This window comes from Lutjanus erythropterus, chromosome 21 (assembly GCF_056507025.1).
Source record: "Lutjanus erythropterus isolate fLutEry1 chromosome 21, fLutEry1.hap2, whole genome shotgun sequence".
In the NCBI taxonomy this organism is placed as follows: domain Eukaryota; kingdom Metazoa; phylum Chordata; class Actinopteri; order Lutjaniformes; family Lutjanidae; genus Lutjanus; species Lutjanus erythropterus.
The window spans coordinates 18,626,511-18,648,284 of NC_139337.1; the positions used below are offsets into that span (position 1 = coordinate 18,626,511).

At 38.9% G+C, this 21,774-nt stretch overlaps 1 protein-coding gene and 1 pseudogene across 1 annotated transcript; one reads left to right on the plus strand and one right to left on the minus strand.

Annotated features, from left to right (window-relative positions):
• Positions 1–21,774, plus strand: part of LOC146307524 (uncharacterized) — a 53,976-nt pseudogene that overhangs the window by 24,428 nt on the left and 7,774 nt on the right.
• Positions 7,013–9,010, minus strand: bhlhe22 (basic helix-loop-helix family, member e22). Its single transcript, XM_084747431.1, has one exon. It carries the CDS (start codon positions 8,747–8,749, stop codon positions 7,940–7,942), a length of 810 nt encoding a protein of 269 aa, XP_084603557.1. The 5' UTR covers positions 8,750–9,010; the 3' UTR covers positions 7,013–7,939.

Consider the following 21,774-nt stretch of genomic DNA (forward strand, 5'->3'; position numbering starts at 1 on the left):
CTGCTTCTGACTGAAGTTGACTGAATTTGAAAAGACAACTTGAGGTAATTCTGTAATGATAAAATAAACTTTTGTAGTCAAATAAACTTGATATTAATTCAGTTGTGCTTGGGATAACATGTTCAATAAGCTTAAGATATAATTTGTTTAGCTTACAACTGTTTAGACACACTGAACATTTATGACATTTAACATTCAACCCTCCGACATTTTTTTATCTTGCCTGATCAGGCAAGTGCCTCAGAAATCTACTTGTCCAAAGTCAATTTTTACTTCCTCCTGTACAAACTGTTTTGTTTATTAGTGGTTATAAAATAACAACAAAGACTAAAGTTAATTGCCATGTCGATCCAGGGCTGCAGCATCTATAAAATGTGAGAAAATAGTGAAAAATGTCCATCCCAGTTTGTCAAGTCCAAGGTGATGTCTTTAAATGTCTAGTTTTATGAGTTTAATATGATGATAACTGAATGTGGGAAATCTTCATATATGAGATGCTGAAAACAGCCTTTTCTGCCATTTTTAAAAGAAAAATGATTTTAATGATTAATTGGTTCTCAATATAGTTTAATACTTTTTTTTTTTTTTTTTTTTTTTTTTTTTACCATTGCCTGGTTGGGCAATTTTAGAGTTAAAGTGTATTAGAGACACACAGCAAGTTTTCATCATACATGTTTAAAAAAGGCAGTTCACAGAAGAATTTTAACACTCAAAAAGTGCATGTTGGGAAGTCTGTTGATATGCCGATCGTGCTTATTTCAAAATTTAATTTAATGAATTGATTGAACTCTGTACAGTACATTCATTCAACTTCAGGTCAAAAGACCTCAAGGAGGAAGAACTCATGTTTATAAGTGCTGAAGTGTTCTGAAATTTTAAGCGTTATTAACTTGAATAAATAAAACTGACTTATTATGCTAAGTTACTGAGAGGAGATTAGTTGATTCTATTTACCTCCTGCATGATTTTTTACAGTGTGTGTATGAAGTTTGCAGCAGAGTGTGTGTGTGTGTGTCTGATTTCAGCTGAGTATCATGCTGTTTCTGCCTGTTCACATGATCCTGGAGGCTGCTGGGTCACTGTGAGCTCTACATCCACTCTAATCAAACAGTGGCACATTATCTGAATGTTAAGGTCACAGAAATGGAAAGTTCACAGCTGTCTGGGGAGCCTCGAGTAACAACACAACCATTTTGTATAAATGATAATACACGAAAAGTTATTTTTGTGTTGCTCTGACATTAAAAGCATCATCTAAATTAATTTCAGGATCTGATGGAGCAGTATGGTCATTTTGTAGTAGTGTTTTTTTAAGTTAATACATGTTTTTATCAAGGTGCAAACATCCAGTTTAAGAAACCGGATGAAAAACACCAGAGCTCAAAGTTTCTTTTGTCGACAGTTCAAATGAATTGTCTCCCGACAGCGTTCATAATTTGGTTTGTTTGGTGCAAATATTTGCACACTGAAAGCACTCCAGTGCACCTGTTTTTGTTTGCTCAAATCCAGAGCGAAGTGTTGTTGTGGAAAAAACAACCTGTACAGCGACACGGCCCACTCTGTCCAAAACAACGCCACAAATTACTGCGCTCTGCCATGACACGTTTTAATCCCCAGAGGAATAAAAGAACATCAGATTACGGCACAAAAACAGAGCCATCGGTAAACAGGGATTAGGGGATTGGGACTGTAATCTGATTAATATGGAGGCAGTTTGAATATTAGAGATGTTACTAAACAATTGTATTCCAGATGAGAGGATAATCACACATCACTACGTCATTTATTGTACCCTGTTAGAGCTTTCGGAGCTAAACACGCCACCATATGTTTACCTGACCTCCAGGCTGCCGCCAAGGAAAAAAACACATTCCCACTATAATGAATTAGGAGCTCATTAAGCGTGCAGGAAAACATACAGTTAGAAATGTACAGGAAATTTCACTGAGTGTGGTAGGTATTCCAAGAAAAATGACATGAATGAACTTCTGTAGTCTTGATAAAAAGTTCAAATGAAGTTCAGAGATTTTTTTTTTATTATATTATGGTCATATAGGTCTAACTGCTTCTCTGAACACACTCTGAGAAGATCACTGTATGCAATGAATATTATTCATGTCTTCTTGTTTGAGAGATCAACATTACAATTATAGCTCCAATGTTCCATTAATTAATCGTTTTGTCAACCAAAACAAAATATAATAATATATAAATGTAATTGCCAACTATTTTTGTAATTGACTAATCGTTTCAGTCATTTTTCGCACAAAAGTGTCAAATGTTTACTGGTTCCAGCTTATTAAATATGAGGATTTGCTGCTTTTCTCAGTCATCCATGATAGTAAATGAAGAGTCTTTGGGTTTTGGTCTTTGGTTTGGAAAAAGGAAGAATTGTGGGGAATTCTGATTCCCAGTTTGTGGACATTTTACAGACAATGATTAATTGATAATGAAAATAAAATTGTTAGTTGCCGCAGTGTAATTTGTTTACAGATTATAACAAAGATTATTTATACACTAGCAGTAGAGTTTAGAAGATAGTAGTACCTTAATTTGGAAAAATCTGCTATATTTTCTTGAATTTTTAGGTGTAATCTCTAATTAAGGGTCCTGCATCAACATGACCAGCATGATAAGAATAAGCTTGTCAGAACTATAAATACTTAAATACCACATGTTAAAACTATACAATATCTGTTCATAATAGTATCAAAAGTACCAAAGCTATTTATAAAATCATCTAAGTGCTCATTCAAGACCTCAGTTCTGATCAGTTGTCATTTCCCTGCCTCAAATTTGGTTTTGCAAAAAAGACTGTCAGGCTGTCTAGTACTAATTTCTCGTTTCTTCTAAACCCCAAATCCATTTCTCATGAGACTTAAAACATATGTCACAATACCAGAATTTTAAACTTTAATACATACTATTGTTTAAAAAAAAAAAAAGATACTTGATACGTTTTTCAAAACCACGACAAGATATATATTTTTTCTTTTTTCAACAACCTGCACACATTGCTGGTACAACAGAAATCACTGAACACTCTGGTTTTGTTGCAGGCCAAATTTCAGACAACAGAACAGAGACTGTACTGAACTGAAGTCCTGAATGAGAACTTGGATATATATTTTTAACAGCCTGAAACTTTCAAAACTATAGTTAATGGATATTGTATTATTTTAAACATGTGGCGTTGACATATCTATACTTTTAACAACCTTAATAATGAGGAGTTCTGCACGCTGGGCAGTTGATTTGCACTGACTTATATGGACAGAATCAAATATCACAATATTTTTAACCAAATTCCTGTATCAATATTGCAACAATATTTTTGCTGGAACATTTGACTCAATTCATAACATCAATTTATTGTAATGCAGCCTTTTAAACCAGGAAGCATCAACATGCCATAGCACGATATCATGGTGTCCAAAATCTAAGGCGACGCGTAGTCTCATACCACAATTTCAATATAATATTTCTATATTATATTATACTTCAGTGGAGGATTTTCCTTCTTTAGATAAGAGATCTAGTAAAAGAAAAGTTTCTACCTTTCTTTCATTTATAGGTTGTAAAAACACAAACTTTAAGAAATCTAAATTAGCTGAAATGTGGGAAAATTTCCATTTATAAAGAGCGACTTCATGCTTAAAAAAAACGTTGCACCTCCATCACTCATACTCCAAAAAAAAAAATACTGGATCTATACTTAACATAACCAGAGTTGTGCCCTTTAGTTGTGCAGTTTTATTAGCCAAGATTTTGTGTGCACAACACAAAGACAACATTATGCATTGCTATCAGTAGCCTGACAAAAGTGAATTACCACCCAGCAGTTGATTTGGTGCCTGAGCCGGTGCAGCACATATATCTTTACACACAGTGTATGACACAGCATGGATGAATCCACTGCCGGAGTTTACCCTGTTACTGATATGAAGGGGACATTTCAATTCAACGCTCTTATGTATATTTTGACTTTCATGTTTATCATCCTTAGCATACATCACATCCGCGTTATGAATAGGCACCCTGCTGGCCCTTGATATGGTAAATTGGACATTTTATGGTTTATGAAAAGGGGTGTTTTTTATCTTCCACTTTTATTCATGAGCCCTGGATCTCGCTGTAAACGCCTTTAAGACAGATTCAGCTTTATTAGACTCATGAATAAAAACGACGGCGCCTATTATGACTACTGGCTGTGGCTGTGGTGGCCAGTGAAGAAAGCTTGAGAGAGACTTCTGAGTGCTGTATCACTGCCCAGTCCAGCCCACCAACATAACATTTCACAGACCCCTGTGCGTACATGACATTTCACCAGCTTGAGATGATGTGCTGAGTATCTAGCAGCTCCCACATCAAGAGGAATGTGAACGTCTCACTTAAATCACGTTATGCTTCACCTAAACGTTGTCGTCCCTGTGGTGGTTGTAACATCTTTCTGCCTTTGAACTGATTTTTTTTTTTTTTTTTTTGCGCTGTGGTCTGTTTTTGTTTGGATGCTGTGTTCTGTTTTCTACACACATATGGCTCTGTCTCACCCCTGGGGAATTTCCTCTTCTGGGCTAATGTGAATATTAGTATGGGTTAAATGCTCCAGTCATTTGTGCATTAATGCATATTGCATAATTAATGCTTTTTGCGAGGTCTCAGTTACCAAACATCAGTGTAGGAAAAAAAAAAAGACATTTCTGTTTTAAAACTTAAAATAATCTGAGAGTTAAGTCCTTGTACCCAACAGGAGCTGCTGACAGGATTTTCATGGCAGAGCTGTTTTGATGTCTCCTGATTATTTCCATTCTTGATTAAGGGGCTGTTCTGTGAAGATTCAAGGCATTCAGGGGTGTGATGGGATTAAATGGGACACTGTAATGACCCTGTTGTCGGAAAGGCTCATCATACAGACACAAAGCTGAGAGATCGGAGCCTGGCGAAAACCAGGAACCACTCTTGTAGCGTTTTATTGTTCACTTTTATGAGGAGAGAGATAAAGATTATGGTTATTTTTGTTTTAAGTTACGAGACGAGCACACTGATAAAATGTGCATTTTATTTTATATTACTGGTTTGTCCTTATTCTTGTGAGGCATTGAAATTCTATTTGGATGTGAAGACAATGGAGTGGAAGCACTGTTGGGTCTTTCTGATGATCACATACAGGTGCTCTTTGGATTCTTCAGGTGTACTTTGTTTATTCTACTTGAGAAGGACTCATTGCATGTGTGAAACAGTCTCAATAAAAAAGGTATCCAAAATACACGTGTCCTACAAAAACAGTCCATGGATTTGTGCAAAATTAAATCGGCTTTATTTTATATGGCAAAATATATTAAAAATGACCAACACATTGTGACCAACATGGGTCTTAATCAGGGTCATTGTCAGCAGTAACTCTTATAGCTTATATTTGGATATATTGTCTTTCATAATTTGTTGTAATTTATTGAATTACAAGTGACTAAAATTCTTAAAGGTAGAAACAGTAGGATTTGTCTGAGCTGTTTATAAACGCACCAGAAATTTCCAGGACATCAAATACTGACGTTTTTGGTTGGTAAAGCATCTCTAAGCACAGCAAAAATGATGAAGAAAATAATAAAATATAGAACAGGCTCTCTAGATACACCAACCACACACTTCTAATGGGTCATAAATGATGATTGAAAGGGATTATGTTTCTGAGTCTATGCATTGTTTTTCTATTAGGAAAGTGTTGTATATTATGCCTTTAATGCTTCTGCAGGTTATCCAAAAAAAATATTAGCTTTTTACTGTATGCATCTACAAAGTATTATTATTATTTAGTATTATTTAGATGTCTATTGTCCAGACCACTTGCATAGTTAAAAAAAGATAAGAAAAGAAAAGAAAAGGAATTTAGATTACTATTTGTTGCCACAGAGCTGTTAATCTCTTATTATCAAGCCTGCTAGTCTTGGAGGAAATACTTGATTATTCAATATATATATAATAAAAAAATAAAACATGAATTCATTTTGGGAAAATATAATTTCATTGTACGTTTCCTTTAAAATCTGTTGCCTCTGTCCATGGTGCTGAAGTCTTCAAACCTCCCACACACTGGCTTCACTTTTTAGGTGACAAACTATTAAGTATAAGTCACGTAAAGCTCAATATTTTTTTTATTATTTGTTAATAACTATACTAATACTACTACTTCAGTTGTGGTTTCAATACGTTTTCTCAGCCTGAATTCGTGCGTAAAAGTGTTCTCAGCGTTTGGCCTAAGTGTTTCCAGTGCTTCACCTTCTGTCTAAATTTTGAAGATCCATATCCATGTGGAGAGACTGACTTTAGGATTATGTGAGATATTTCAGGAGTACTTCTCAAGACTTTTGCTGTTTCGTCCCTCATCAAAATGTTTTGGTGTGGACAGACGAGTGAGGAGGACAAAGGGCGAGGCGATGGGAGTGCAGCTGATGGCTGCGTTGTGATTAAAGACACCAAATTACGGCAATGAACAGCGTCGTAATTACATTCCTTAATCACATTCTGGAGCTCTAATTGCCTTAACGATGTGTTTCATTATGTGAAGCCAGGTATTACAGTCGACAGTTTTCACACACACTTGTTTTCGAATTAACATATTATCACACACCGTCACGGAAATTGTTTTAATAATAATCACAATAATGGTCGCCAGAGTTTGTGTTTTTGTTTTTTTGTTTCTGCCTTGAGGCGACGTTCGCCCACCACGTCTGGCCTCCGCTCCCAGGACTCAGCGTCACTTAGAGCTCAAGAAGAGAAAAGTTACCGGTTCTGATGGAGCAGAAAAACACTGAGCAATTCTTTCTCCAGAGAAAGTCCGAGACTGACAAATTGGAGCAAAGGTCTGATTTTATCATTAGAAGTTTAAAAACTGTGTTTGTTTTATTATAAAATGTCAAATCAGGTTGAAATTTTCAGTGTGTTCATCAAATCCAAAATAAAAGTTTTGTCTTCACTGACACTAAACTTCACACCAGAGGAATAACCAGAAGTGTTTCTGTTGTTCAAAATATTTTAATAAAGCTTTTCAACACTGAAATACATACAAATGGCCCTCTTTGCTCATATAATAACTAAAGTATCTACAATAATCCACAGCTTGACCTGACAACGCGACTGATCTGAAGACCTCTGATCATCTTGTGTGAGAGGAAAAAAAGGATACAGCAACTAAAGAGAGACTACAATGTGCAATGCAAGCAAAGATATCCATAAATATCCAAATTAATAAATTACAAAAGACACATCGAAACTCCTGATAAACCTTCAGTCAGGTTGTCTAAATTTTTGTGGAATTTTATTTTATCACAGTGCCCCAAATAAGAATTTTAATAGGCGTGCGCAGCTATTAACAATACTGGATTATTAGCACATAAATATCTGACTTTTCATTAAACTTTTCCTTCATGACATTCCATGAAAAGTTCAAACAGGCCTCGAACCAAACAGCGAATGTCTCTAAGGTGGATAAAAGAAAAAACGCAATAAAATGATAAAAAAAAATAATGAAATAAAAGAGGAAGCAGCAGAGAGTGAGGTTGGACTAACGTTCCAGGAAGGTGTCTGTCCATCTATTCAAGTGAAAAAGTCGCAGGTTGTCAGGTCAGCCAAGTCTCCAAAAGGGTCCATAACAGAGCAAGTGGTCAACAAACTCACTTACAGGCCTACTGTACTTCTGTTTGGTCTTCACTGCCATTCATACCAGCACTTTAAGGATGATTTATATACACAATCAAGTATTGTTTGAACAAAAAAGCGCGTTTTGAATGCATTTAGTAAATATTATAAAAGTATTCATCGGCGTTACTTCTTCTTTTTCTCTAAGCCTACTGACTTCACCAACAGTAGTCCCCTCTCCAGAAGTGTTCTTCAAAGTGTTCTTGTTCTCTCATGTGCTTCTTTGAGTCTGTGTGAGCCGCAGTTAAGGCTTGTCAGTGCACTGTTTGCACAGGCTGGAGGTGGCGTTGTTGAATAGGGCACATTTGTCGGGGCAGGAGGACGCGGCCACTCCGCCGGGGAAGGACGCGTATCCAGGCGGCTGCTCGTACGCGCTCAGGCCGGGAGCTGCGAGTGCGGTGGTGGCCGGTATCGAGGCTGCGGAGATGGCCTGGCCCTGGTTGAGGTACGCCACCAGCCGCCTCATCTCCTCCAGCGCCTGCGCCTGCATGAGAATGTAGTTTTTGGCGAGCAGCAAAGTGGCGATTTTGGAGAGTTTCCGCACCGACGGGCTGTGCGCGTACGGGATGACCGCTCTGAGCTCGTCCAGCGCGTCGTTCAGGTCGTGCATCCGCCGTCTCTCTCTGGCGTTGATGTTTAGCCGCAGGATTTTCTGCTCTTTGGTTTTCTTACCTCCTTCTGCTTTCTCCGCGCCGTTCGTCCGCCTGTCGGCCAGCAGCACCATGTCGCACCGGTCGTCGCTGTCATCGTCCGGGCTCTGCTCCCCGCCGCTACTCTCCGCCACCGAGCTCCTGTTTGCGCTCTCGCCGAAATTGACGCACAAAGATCCGGTGGGCAGCCCCAGTGGACCCCCTCTACCTCCGGCCAGTCCTCCCGGCTGGATCGGGTCTGGGTCGCTCTGGTCGAAGCAGCTGATGGGTGACTGGCGGTCTCTGGCCGGGAGTTCAATCCCGGCTGATGATCTGAAAGGGTCCATCTTTTTAGTGGACACGGCGCTGAGAGTTTTGTGAAAAATGTCCCCTGCGCCTGCGTTCAAGTTCATCCTCCTGTCCATGTCGCTGTGCTTCTGGAAACTCTTTACGCACTGAGTTTCTTCTTCCTCCCGTGTTTGAGTGGAGTTGTGTGTCTGTCAGCGGTGAAGTTGTCAGCTGAGGTGTGGAGACGAGGAGGAGACTCGTGTAATAATAAGTGCTGCTGCTCTCTCCTGCCTCCCTCTCTGTCTCTCTTTCTTTCTGATTCACCTTCAGCGGATCTCCACGATCATCCTCGTTACGCACCAGACGCCCGAGTCTTTTTACATCATTATCTCGAGGCGGGTTATTAAAAAGGATTCGCCTATTGGGACAGAGACACCCTCTCCCCCTTTCACTCTCCACCCAATCAGGTTAACGTTTTAATTAATGCCGTTTAAACGATGACAAACAATACGGCGTGCGCTCAAGCTCTGCCTTTGATTCTGTGTGCGAGTGTGTTCAATGCTCTTTATAAGGCTGTTTTTAGAAAGACTCTGATCAGAAAATGACCTGCTTCACTGACTCATTTGTGTGTGCTTCAAGACAAAAGTTGCTAACTGAAGTAACATTTGTCTCTCGTCAATTTCAGTGTAATATTTGGAGAGGAGATTTATCTCTAGTCATCACAATTCAAACCATTATCACTGTTTGTTTAGTGTGTTTAAAGTTTTTTTTTTCTTTTGTCACTGTCTTCTTAGCTCCAGTTTTTTTTTTTTTTTTTGCTTGAATTCAGAGAAACAACAAGCTATTGTTATCCAACTTGCCAGGAGAGTCTGCCACTGTTCCATTAATGATATATCGTCTCTGAAAACCACCAAATAGCTTTTCTTTTATTTTACCTCCCCACCTAGTTTTAGTTTAGGTCAAATTTTCTTTTCAAACGAACATGAATTTCTCTCCTTCTCTATTGTAGTGTATTTCTTAGTTTGACTGTCAGTTTTCCCATCACAAGGTCCGCACTCTTACCAAAATTTACTTGTGCTCATACTGCCATCTACTGGGCTGCATAGCGAAGTACACCCATAATGGAAAGTCAGATATCATTAAGATCAGTAACCAAGGTTTATCCAGCTTTCTTTCTTCCCATGACCTCTTTTGGCAGGCCATCATTACCAAAATACATGTTGTATGGCTTTAGAAATTCTACTTTTTAACTATTTAAATCTTAAGGTTTTTCAGACTGAGTATGTTAACAATTATAGGAGAAGTAACATCTTCTAAACATACTATACATATTAGAAAATAGTATCTGAGAATACGTGAAGTGACTGAGAACTATGTAACGCTAAATTTTGGAGTTAGACCACCAGAGTTTCACCATTTGTGTGTTCAGGATGTTTCTGACGGACCTGAAATCATGAATGATGCCCTGCAGCCATATGTATCCTAATACTACATAAACTAGAGTGCATTAGTATTTAGCAGTAGCAGTGTGTCATCTTTCAGTCCACATCAACCCTGCAGTTACTGCTCACTTCAGTGTCAACGACCTGACGCTGAAGAAAACAATCACCGTTCTGTTGCAAAGTGTGAGGTACGTGTTGAGTCTTGGGTAGGACACTGTCTTCTGGCTCTGGTGGCTAAAACATGCATATTTATTTATTGTAGTCCAGTAAAGCTGCTGGATGGACCATCTGTGTTTCAGGCTGTAGTGGTATTTGACACTTGAGATAGCCAAGCAAACACAGCCCTCTGTGTTTCAGAGCAGAGAAAACTAATTTGTCATGATTTTGAGACTTAATCTTGCATACTTAACACATTTTTGTAATCATTAAAAAAATCAAACTTGGCTCTGTTGTTAAGAACACATGTTTTTGTGACAAACTCAGAACACGTTTATTTTTGCTTTACACAGACTTTAAGTCATGAAGCAACCATACATGAATGTGGGTTTGAATGTTTTGCTCAATTTAAGCACAATAAAGCGTCACCAGATTGTTGGAACAAGCAGCAAGATGAAGATCCATGTAGTTGTCGTGAGGTATACTACTCAGCCTGTTAAAATAGTTAGTGCTGGGGAAACTACTTTAAAACTTAAGTTTACCAAACTATTGGCCAGCTTACAATCAAAAGTAGTAAAACTACACCTCAACTACTCTTAAAACTACCTTCAAAAGAAGTTCAGCCACATCACAGGAGGTTATCGCAGTCTGAATCTGGAATCTCATATAGTTACACAGAGGTACAACTGAAGTGACACTGAGTGAAGTGTCAGTGTGTTTGATTTCATTACCAGAGCAGGCCAGTCCTTGTGTTTAAAGAGAGGATAAGGAGTAAATGTTGAGGTGGAATCAGGAAAATGTTATCGTAGCATAAAATCGCAGACATCTTGGTTGTAAACCACAGGTAATTTTAATCAAATATCAAGTGAGTGTCGGTAAATGACTGTAACCAATGAGCTGTGGCATTGTGCCATAATGTACTTGTAGTTTCTTACCAGCCGTCAGCGTCAGCGTCACATCTTGCCCAATGTTTTTTCAGGTTATCATTTCCTTTTTGCAGTATATCCCTCCAGAATAAAGTGACGCTTAATAAATATTACAAATTGATTACAACTGAAAGAATCCACACCAACCACTTTAAAAACAAATATTTTCCCAAGCAAAATAATCAAATTAATAACATAACCATTTGTCTCTGAAACATCCCCTAATACCACAGAGAGAAAAAAATCAGCTTGGAAGCTCAGCTGTATTGCATTAAATCCTTTAAACTTCCCTTTAAAAATATAGTTTGTAATTAACTACCGAAATGACATGACTGAAAGTAGTTAGGTACTGAAAATGCTACTGGGATTCAAATGTAGTTAAACTACCACCCAACTAATGCAACCTAGTAAACTAGTAATTGAACTATGTGTATTTAACAACCCTCTGACACTGAAGACAGTTGTGATATAATTTCTTCCAGCTTGATGATTGATGCCATCATGTGTTTCCTCAGGCTGAGCTTCAGATATCGGATTATAACAGAGAGCTTGCATTCTTTTTCAAGTGTGTGTGTTTTATTTTATTTTTTAAATTTATTCAATAAAGGCAAATAATACATATAATACTCACAACAATGTGGAGACATTATGATACAACCTTTAAAAAAAACACAGGAGAAACATGATTAAAAGGAAAGGAAAAAACAAATGCAGTTTTTTTTAAAGATTTCTTTAGTAATTAAGATGATTAGATTACAGTGCCAAAATATTTAGAGACTGAAATATTCTCCTGACTGTCATATTTGAAGTTCCTCGGACTTTAATCTCTGTGGTACTTCCCTGCTAACAGTTTCCTGCTAGTGAAACTACACTGAATGAATATAATTTATGTATGAAAAATACACAAACAAGAGTTTCCTGATCCTGTTGTGCATGAGACTCTTATTTCACTAAAATTCAACTTGGATGACCGTTAGTTGCTTCTGCTATCCTTGTTAAAGACTGATTGGGGTGTGAACGGCTTCTGAAACATGCCAGAGAAAGTTTGAGAACCGCTGCTCTGAAAGCATGATAAAAGGTTTGGAGATAGATTTGTCCCCTCAGAGTTTTATGGGTAAAACCGGTGCAGGAGTGTGTGGGCGTTGGAGCTGTCCATGGTGCTGATGGCTCCACAGGTCACACCTGAGCCGCCTCTCATTCCAGACCGGTCAAACCTGAACTCCACAGGTGTCCTCACTGTAGCCCAGGGAACAACACAGTGTCCTGAGACGTAATGTGACCACCTCACATTCCTCTTCACCTCAGAGACTTCAGTCTTACACAAAAAGCTATTTTGGTAATTACTCTTCCCGAGAAGCCATTTCTAGATACTAGCTGCAGTGCATTAAGGGCAAAAATCTGCCCCCTCCTCCGAGTTGCCATGGCTCGTTACCATGGCATGTGTGCTGCCCACATTAATGGTACCTTTAGCAGTGATTACAATTGACCCCTGCGAATTGAAACCTCAGTAATGTGTTGTGGATTTTTTTCACACTATGAGATGGTACCTTGGCAGCTACATATTGTCTAGTTAGAATGGAGGTTTGGGATAAAAAAAAAAAAAACTCAGCTCTGCCTCCTCCAGTATGTCGCCTGCTAAAGACACCAAAGTTTGCCAAAGAAGAGAAGACCACAGTTTTGTTCAGAATCCTTATATGTCCTTTTATAACAAGATACAGAGAAATGGAGCCAGAGAGGACATTTGAGATGTTTCAGTGTAAAAAGCTGCGGTGTTGTCTCTGAAACTATTGTTAATTAACACCACATTTGTACGTGTTTGTAGGTGTGCTGTTCTGTATCTTTTAATGAAACATTCATGACGTGTGACTTCTAATACAGCTGAAAGAGCAAGTTTTCACTTGTTGGTGGGTCTCCCTCAGACAAAGTTTAATTTTGCAAAATTCCTGGATGTCTATGGGATTATATTATTTTATCCCATAGTTTCTGATATTGGGAAAGTGGGAAGAACAGTCAAATTCCCAAATCCTACTGTATCATTGGACTCTAACAAAATCACACACGCTTAGGCTATTCTGTGTGATCTCTTTGTTTTAATTATAATTATGCCTCCTTTGAAACAGTTTGGAGGCCCCCCTGGAGAGGCCCGCCACCCACTTTGAAAACCTCTGAAATAAGAAACATTATTGTGTTTATTTTTCAGGAAAGTCCTTTCTACAAAAAATGAAAACAGATCACTAACCAAAAAAATTCATAAAGAGTTTCTAATTAAATCCCAACTCCCACATACAGCGATTTTTAACAATGGCACAGGTAACATGACAGGTGTTATCTACTGCTTGTCTTCAAAATAATGCAAGATACCAACTCTACCTTTTAGCATTCAATATAATAATATTTTGATATGGAAATAACTGATGGTCTGCAACTAAAAATTGTCTTTTGTTTTGTCCACAACCCAAAGATGTTTAGGTTACTGTCATAGAGGAGTAAAACCAGAAACCAGAAAATATTCATTTAAGAAGCTGCAATCAGGGAATTTGATAATTTTAAAAATTAAAATAATGACTTGTAATGATTAATTAACTATCAAAATAGTTACTGAGTAGTTGAAAACTAATTGATTAATCATTGCAGCTCTAATGGTATGTAAGCTCCCTCTAAGACAGACAAGTCCTGTCTAGTAAAAACAGATCATTAACTATAATAAAAAAAACATGTTTCTAATTAAATCACTGTGATTTCTAATGACACACATCACCACTTGTTTTCATAATAATGCTAGCCTCCAACTCTACTTTTTGGCATTTAATATAATTATATTTTAATACGAAAATAGCTTATACTTAATCCCCTAGTCTAGGAATCTTGACATGATATTTGCTGATTAAATGTCGAGTCTTATGTTTTTGCAAAGAATTTCCCAAACTGATGATTAAAATCCCCAAAATAACTGTGAACAACTGGGCTTTTTTTTTTTAGCTTCATTCAAAATCCAAGTAAGCAAAGAAACTTGTGTTTTCATGCAGAATTGCTGTTATATTATTACTAGGCCTGCAACTATCGATCATTTTTTCGATTAATTAATTAGTCATTTGATCCAGTAAATGATGAAAAATGTTCCCAAAGCCCAAGGTGACGTCTTCAAATGTCTTGTTTTGTCCACAACCCAAAGATATTCAGTTTACTGTCATACAGGAGTGAAAAAAACAGAAAATATTCACTTTTAAGAAGCTGAAATTGAAGAATTTTTTTATATTTTTTCTTAAAAAATTACTCAAAACAATTAATTGATTCTCAAAGTAGTTGCCAATTAATTTAAGTAATCGGTTAATTGACTGATCGTTGCTGCTCTAATTTTCACCGTGTTGGTGTTCAGTGTTCATGTCAAAGCAGCCGCATCCCAAACACAGTTGGCCAACACTTGCTTCAACACATTCAAGGTCAATGTTTTACCCCTTTTCCAGCACATTTCAATTAGCGTATGTTGGGTTTCTCCGCTCAGGCTCCATGAGAGGCCATTGGGGGCAGAATACTTGAGGAATTATGATCTAACGAGTGGCAGAGACAGTCGCTTTATCCTGAGACAGCAAGAGAACACCTTCATGGCCAATCAGGTCCGGCTAATGAGACAAGATGGGCCAGGACGGTGCCACGGCCATTACAGCCACAGTCTGTCAGCACTTTGGTAATGAAGAGACCATTGAAGGCAAAACTGTGTAAGAAAAAAGAACAAGCATCAATTTAGATCGAGACAAAAGAGAAGTTTAGACACAGGAGAATGACAGCAAGTGTTCCTCTATCCATTAATGAAACACACGACAGGATTTATACGAGAGTCTAAGAGCTGTCTGACTGCACCAGATTCAGTAGTTTCACATCTCTGATGCACTTCAGATGCACTCGGTTTTGTTGAATGTTATTTCATTTTTCAAAATTAATGATGTCTAAATGTTTGTAAATATATGTGAATCTAAAGTACAAACTGCATTAAAAAATATACATTTTTATCAGATTTTAATTGTCCATTTTGCAGATCTTCCTAAGTCAGACTAATTGTTATTTATTCATACTTTGTAAAAATATGCCCATTTAAAAAGAACGATTAATCAACAATGAAAATACTTGTTAGTTGCAGCCCTAGTTTAAAATGCACTGGGATTTATTTCAGGTTGTTTCATCTCATCACCCTTGAAAATGAACACCTAACTTCCTAAATGAATGCAAATGATGCAATAGTATGGTCTAAAAATATTTAAGTTTAAAAGTATAGAAAGTGCTAATCTCATTAAGTCAGACTAATTATAATTTGTCACAGCATTATTTATTCAGGCTTTTTTTTTTTAAAAAATGTGGCCCTTTAAAAAGAATCTCAATTAATCGATCAGTTGTTGTCTATTAAATTAATTTATGTCAACTTTTCTAACATGGTCCTCCAATCAACAGTCAGGTTGTTTCATCTAATCACCCTTGAAAATTAACACATAACTTTCGAAGTTAACCAGACAAAACTGACATAAAAGTAAAAAAGGAAAATGTTTGCATTTTAAATAGCCAAAGATAATCAGTTCAGTATTTTGAGTAACTAAAAATATCCAAATTCTCTGATTCCAGTTCTCAAATGTGAATATTTTCTGGTTTCTCCTCTCTGACAGTAAACAAAGTATCTTTATGGACAAAACAAGACATTTGAGGACGTCACCTTGGCCTTTGAGAAAGTGGTCAGCTTTTTTGCTATTTTCTGACATGTTATGGACCAAAATAATCAATTTATTAATCAAGAAATTTGTCTATATGCAAATTAATTTTTCCCAATTTGTACCACAAGAGGGCAGTCAGTGACTTGTGATGTGAGAACGGGTTGAGGCTGGAGGAGCCGAGGGTAAAGCAGGAGCATGATGAACATGCTTTATGGCTGCCTTGTGGATTTCATTCAACTTTGAAGATTTTGGTTATCAGTGGAAGCCAGACTCTCGGGCTGTACAGACCTGATATGAAATTTTCAATTTTGTCATGTGGTGCTCTACGTGGAGACCCACCAGTGTGCCGTATTCATGACATGGCATGTAGGCTGCTCTACTTACTCTGTAAGTAGCAGTTTCATTTGATATTTTAACCCCCCTGAACTAGGGCTGCAACTGATGATTATTTTCATTGTTGATTAAGATGCTGAGTATTTTCTCAATCAGTCAGTTAGTTAGTTGTTTGGTCCATAAAATGTCAGAAGACTTTGAAAAATGTTGCTCAGTGATTATCTTTGGGTTGTGGATAAAACAAGACACTTGGGTTGTGGGAAACAGTTACTGTCATCGAGTAAAGAAAGCAGAAAATATTCACATTTGAGGAGCAGAAATAAAATGTTGACTTGTTTCTTTAAAAAAAAGTACTTGCACCAGTTAATCAGTTATCAAAATAGCTGGCAGTTAATTCAATAGTTGACAACTAATGGATTAATCATTTCAGCTCTGAACAGATAAATGTTGTATCTGACTTAAATTGTTGTGTTTGTAGATCAGTCACCCTCCTTCATTCATTTGTCATTTTAAAATCTTAGATTAATGCTGTTGTGCTTTACTTTCTCTTTGCCTCTATTTAGGACTCTAATCTCTGTTCATTTAATTGTTTTTGAACGTGGGTGAACTCTCACATTTTCTCTCACCCTGTTCACTGTAGCGTTGATTGTTTTCACTACTCATTGCTTATTTGAAGCATTTAAGGAAATAAACATTAATGAGCTGGTGAAATGATTGGATAAACCCCCCCTCCTCCTCCCCATCAGGCCCTTCTCCCATCCATCCATCACTCCTCCCGCCATCCTCAGCGATGTTATGCGGAGAGTCTTGTCATTAATCAAGATCTGATTATTGTCTGCTGTCAAAATGTGTAAATTGGAACCTGGGACAAAATCAAATGTCACGATATATTTGACCAACTACCTCGATTTCTGATGTTTATTGAAATTGCAACACTATTGCAAGAGTGGTTTCACAGTGAGATTTTTAATCAATAATCATCAGTAATATGAATATAATGACTAAGTGGGTAAAGGCAAATAATAGAACAGCTAAAACTGTCCGGTAAATCTAGAAAATTGCATCACTTTACTGTAATGCAGCTTTTAAACCGAGGAAAAGACAACACTTGTGCTATAACAACATCCAAAATCTTATCAGATTTCTAGTCTCATATATCAATATAATATCAATAGATTTCCCAGCCCTGTCTCTCTCTATGTGGTGCATTAAAACATTTTTAGGTTACATGGTGTCGAGTGTAGCTCCATCACTGTTATCATAATTTCTTATGCTGTTTGTCAGATTCTCACCATGGGCAGAAACATGAGCCTCCATCATGCTTTAATACACCAGCAGAGTGCTGCGCCCTTGAACGCCACTAGGCGACACGCTAAGACAGGAGGATGTTATTTCATCCGGCGCAGATGCCGTAAGACTCTATCAGCTCTGGACTGTGTTCATCAGCTCTGTCAAAGGGTTTGTTGGGTTTTTCAAACCTCTTAATCTCAATTTAATCGGACATTTGGGTTTGTATCTGCGGGGGTCCTCAGCCCACCTCCTCATTTACATCACAGACGAGCACCACTCTTACGGAAATTTAATATGCAGATCAAATAAATCATAATTTAATATCCTTGTCAGGCAAGGAGGCCTTTCGGTGGCGAAAATGGACCTGCTTCATTGCGAAAACGAGCGTTTTAGCAAGTAATGTTTCTCAGAGTGAGTGGGAGAAAAATAGAACAAGATGTTCACTTGTTTCCACTGCAGATCTGCTCAACTATTTTCTCGAATTAGGCGACAGTAAATTTGATTTAATCACAGTGATATTTTGGTTTACGTGTATTATTTTCGACTTCAACCCCAGCGGAAAGCAGCTCCGCCACAGTTTACAGATTTATCCTTGCTTAATTTAAGAAAAATAAGATAATGATGATTGTTCAAATTAAGAAATGTGCTATGTCTTCAGATATTTTCGCTCGTGTATGGGAGTGTGTGTGTGTGTGTGTGTGTGTGTGTGTGCGCAGTTTATATGTCGCCGTATCCGAGCTGCATTCCTGCACTACAGTTAAATAGTTGAGAGTGAAACAAAAGGCTGATCGGTGGTGCGCAGATTTCAGCACCACAGAAGGTGGACAGCGCTCACAGGCAGCCTGTGTGTGTGTGTGTGTGTTAGTGGGGATGGACAGCTCCCACTGACACACACACTCACACTGGTCACACACACACACACACACACACACACACACACAGAGGAGCCATCACGTGTAGGATATGTGTACAGAAAAAGACAGAGCTTTAAAATGGTTGTGTGTATTTACTTTATTGTTGAAGTAAAATACAAGACAAATGCGTTACAGTTAGAGACAGAAGCAAACCTGCACTGTGAGAGCGACACCAGTAGATGTTAAAAAAAAAAAAATGTTCAAAAAGATGAGGAAGATGAAGATGAAGAAAGGAGGATCATCTCTTGGCATTCACCGCGTGCCTTAATTGTAAGACATTAAATCAAGGTCCGCTGTGAACACGGAGAGACACAACCCGCTCGCTTGTATGTCTGTCTGTGTGTGTGTGTGTGTGTGTGTGTGTGTGTGTGTGTGTGTGTGTGTGTGTGTGTTTGCATGCATGGGTGTATGAGTGTGTGTGTGTGTGTCCGTCCACTCTACTGAAGACAAACCTTTCCATGAAACCTGTCAAATATAATCAAATTATTCTGCAGCCTGTGGGGCCTGTGTGTTGCGACTAAAAACTGTTTCAGGATGTCACGTTTGGCCAAAAATGAAAATTAAAAAAAAAATCCCAAGCAGCATCCCGCGCGGGTCCAAACAGATCAAATCCTCTCCCGGGTGTTGTGCAGTGCAGGCCTACCTTATCACCTTACCATGTAAAAACACATTCAACTGGAGGAAAAACAGGTTAGGTTACATGACTTTTTGCGGGTAAAGTGGTGATACGTCCCAGGACGAAAAAGTCTCCGTTTGATGTGTTTTTTCCGTCCAAAACTGCAGAAAGCTTAAAGTCCTCCGTTTTATCCCATAATGCACCTACAAAAAAGAAGACAAAATGCGTCATGAGCTTCATATAGACAAAATTTCATACTCCACATTGACCTGTTTAAAAAAATCAGATGGCGTCCATAAAACAGTAAAAAAAAGTGTCTGTCCACGTCCAAAATATTGATTTTCCTACTCACATAACGCACGTTTTTTTTTCTCACGCACATACACACTCTCCTGCAGCCTCTACTTGCGGGTCACACGTTAAAAACTGCCGCAAATCGCACACGGGGCAGCAGCTGAAGAGTCTGGGTAATAACTGCGGGTGTCCTGAACGCAGCGGTGCTCTGTCCTAACAGCAAACTGACCGGGACGCCGACACCACCACCGACACCGACAGCACCGCCTAAATGGGACTGATCTGTCTCCGTCCGGTCTTTTCCTCCTCTGACTTTGGGATTAATGGAGCTCCAGCCAAACAAATGAGGCATCTGCCTTCAGCACAAGAGGATTGGGGATGAGAGAGGGGGGGTCAGAAGAGGAGGAGGGGGGGGGGGGGGGGTGTTGACGTCACCGGGCAAACAGATGTTCCTCTCTATATTACCCAGCGTCCTCCTCATGACTACCCCGTGTGTCCTTGAAAAAAAACTAGGAGGGAAATTGAAGACGACTTCCCCATTCGGAGTATTAACGTTTATTATTATCGCCCGAAATGTGTTAATAGTTCTGCAGTGTGTGTGTGTGTGTGTGTGTGTGTGTGTGTGTGTGTGTGTGTGTGAGGAAATGCCAACAATGGCCCCGCAAATTGTGAAGCCCTAAATCTGGCATTGGCTGTGAACGGTTATGCAACATTGCACTATTCAAAAAAAAAAAAAAAAAAAAAAAAAAAGGAACACACGTGTACACACACACACACACACACATAGATACAGACTCACACTTATGCACGGGCATGCGCACATGCACTCTTTCCCGCACACACACACACACACACACACACACACACACACACACACACACACAGACGGATGAGGGAAGGATGCTGCTGTTTGATGTGAGAGGAGCAGGTTGCTTTAACAAATATTCTGCTCGATGTGACGAACTGCAGCTGATTTTTAGTCCTTGAAATAAGATTTAAAATGTAAACTGTCATCATGAGTGTGATGAAAAAGTGTGTATTAAAGGATAAATTACTTTTATAGCCTACCAGTAACACGGATATGAGATCCATGCAGTTATAATCCAACATAATCTGCAGTGGGAGTCTATTTCTCTGCATTTTTCCTAATTTTGTTTTAAAATGGTTTAAATTCACATGAAGTCAGTGCTGTCTAATCATAATCAGGAGTCGCATCATACCTGCTTCCCAGCCTGAGGCTGACGGACCCCTCACCTCACCATACTGGGGACCAGTTCTAAATATGACAGCCCCAGTTTCACCATTAAAGAGCACAGTCCTCTGCTTTTCACGCAGTGTAGTGAGGATGAGGAGGCGCAGACTCGCAGATATGGTAATCGCAATGCATTCCCCACTCGCTGGAATGGAGAGGAGAGGGATGCAGAAACAAAGGGAAACGCCATTTTAGACGGAAACGTCCCCATCCTCTGGAAACCGGCCGACTCTCGCATCATTTCGGAGCTTCATCCCCATATTTCGGGTCCCTGAATCTCTGTGGCCACCGACAGGAACACGACCCCTATTGTCCTGAAGCACCGCGCAGCGAACAAACGATCCGAAACCCACCGTCCTCTTTATGATCCCTCTTATTGATTATGCAACCGTCGACATAAAACAAGCTGTGCACCGTTGCTTTTATGTTTCTCTGTCGCTCTTTTTGTTCGCTCTCCTCCTAAACTGGTTTATTCCCTAAAGTCCGCAATAACAATGGCAAGTGCAGCGTGCAGGGGGACGCGTACGTGAAAATCATCCGTATCCTCCTCCATTCTATTACAATACATAATCTACTCATATTTGAAGTAAAAAAAAACACATTCAGCTGATCAATAATCGATCAAAAGCTCGAGCATATAGATAGATACTCACCATGATCTGGTCCACGCCATATGGTGGATCCCAGCACACTCTGCTCTCTCTGCTGATATGTATCCCAGCTCTCGCTGTTTTTTCACCTTATTTCAGCGTTATTATGACTTCACTGCAGATCTTTTCACACGGTGCAGGCAGTCGCTTGTATTCCCGGTTCCTTCCTGCCTTCCTTTGCGGTGGTGTGAGCAGCAAACGAGCAAAGAGTCCGTTTGGCGAGAGGCTGAAACGCCAATGAGAGCGCTGCTGCTGCCGCTGCCGCTGCTGCTGCTGGAGCCTCTGCAAAGCATGGCTGCGCTTTCTCGCTTTTTTTTCAAAAGAGGGCAGGTCGTTCTGTGCATTACAATAAAATCTCTCCCTCTCTCTCCTTTTTTTCTCTCTCTCCTCACATGCACACGCACATACACACGCTTTTATACATACAAATGCGCGCGCACTGACACGCAAACATCCTATCCTATGGGCGCTCACGAAAATCCTATGGTGTTTTATGTTATTGTTTCCATATAATTTTATTATTTTTATGTATTCACGTGGCTGTTAAACTGTTTTTCAGTGTGCATTGCTGTGGGCCTGTTGTAGTTTTATA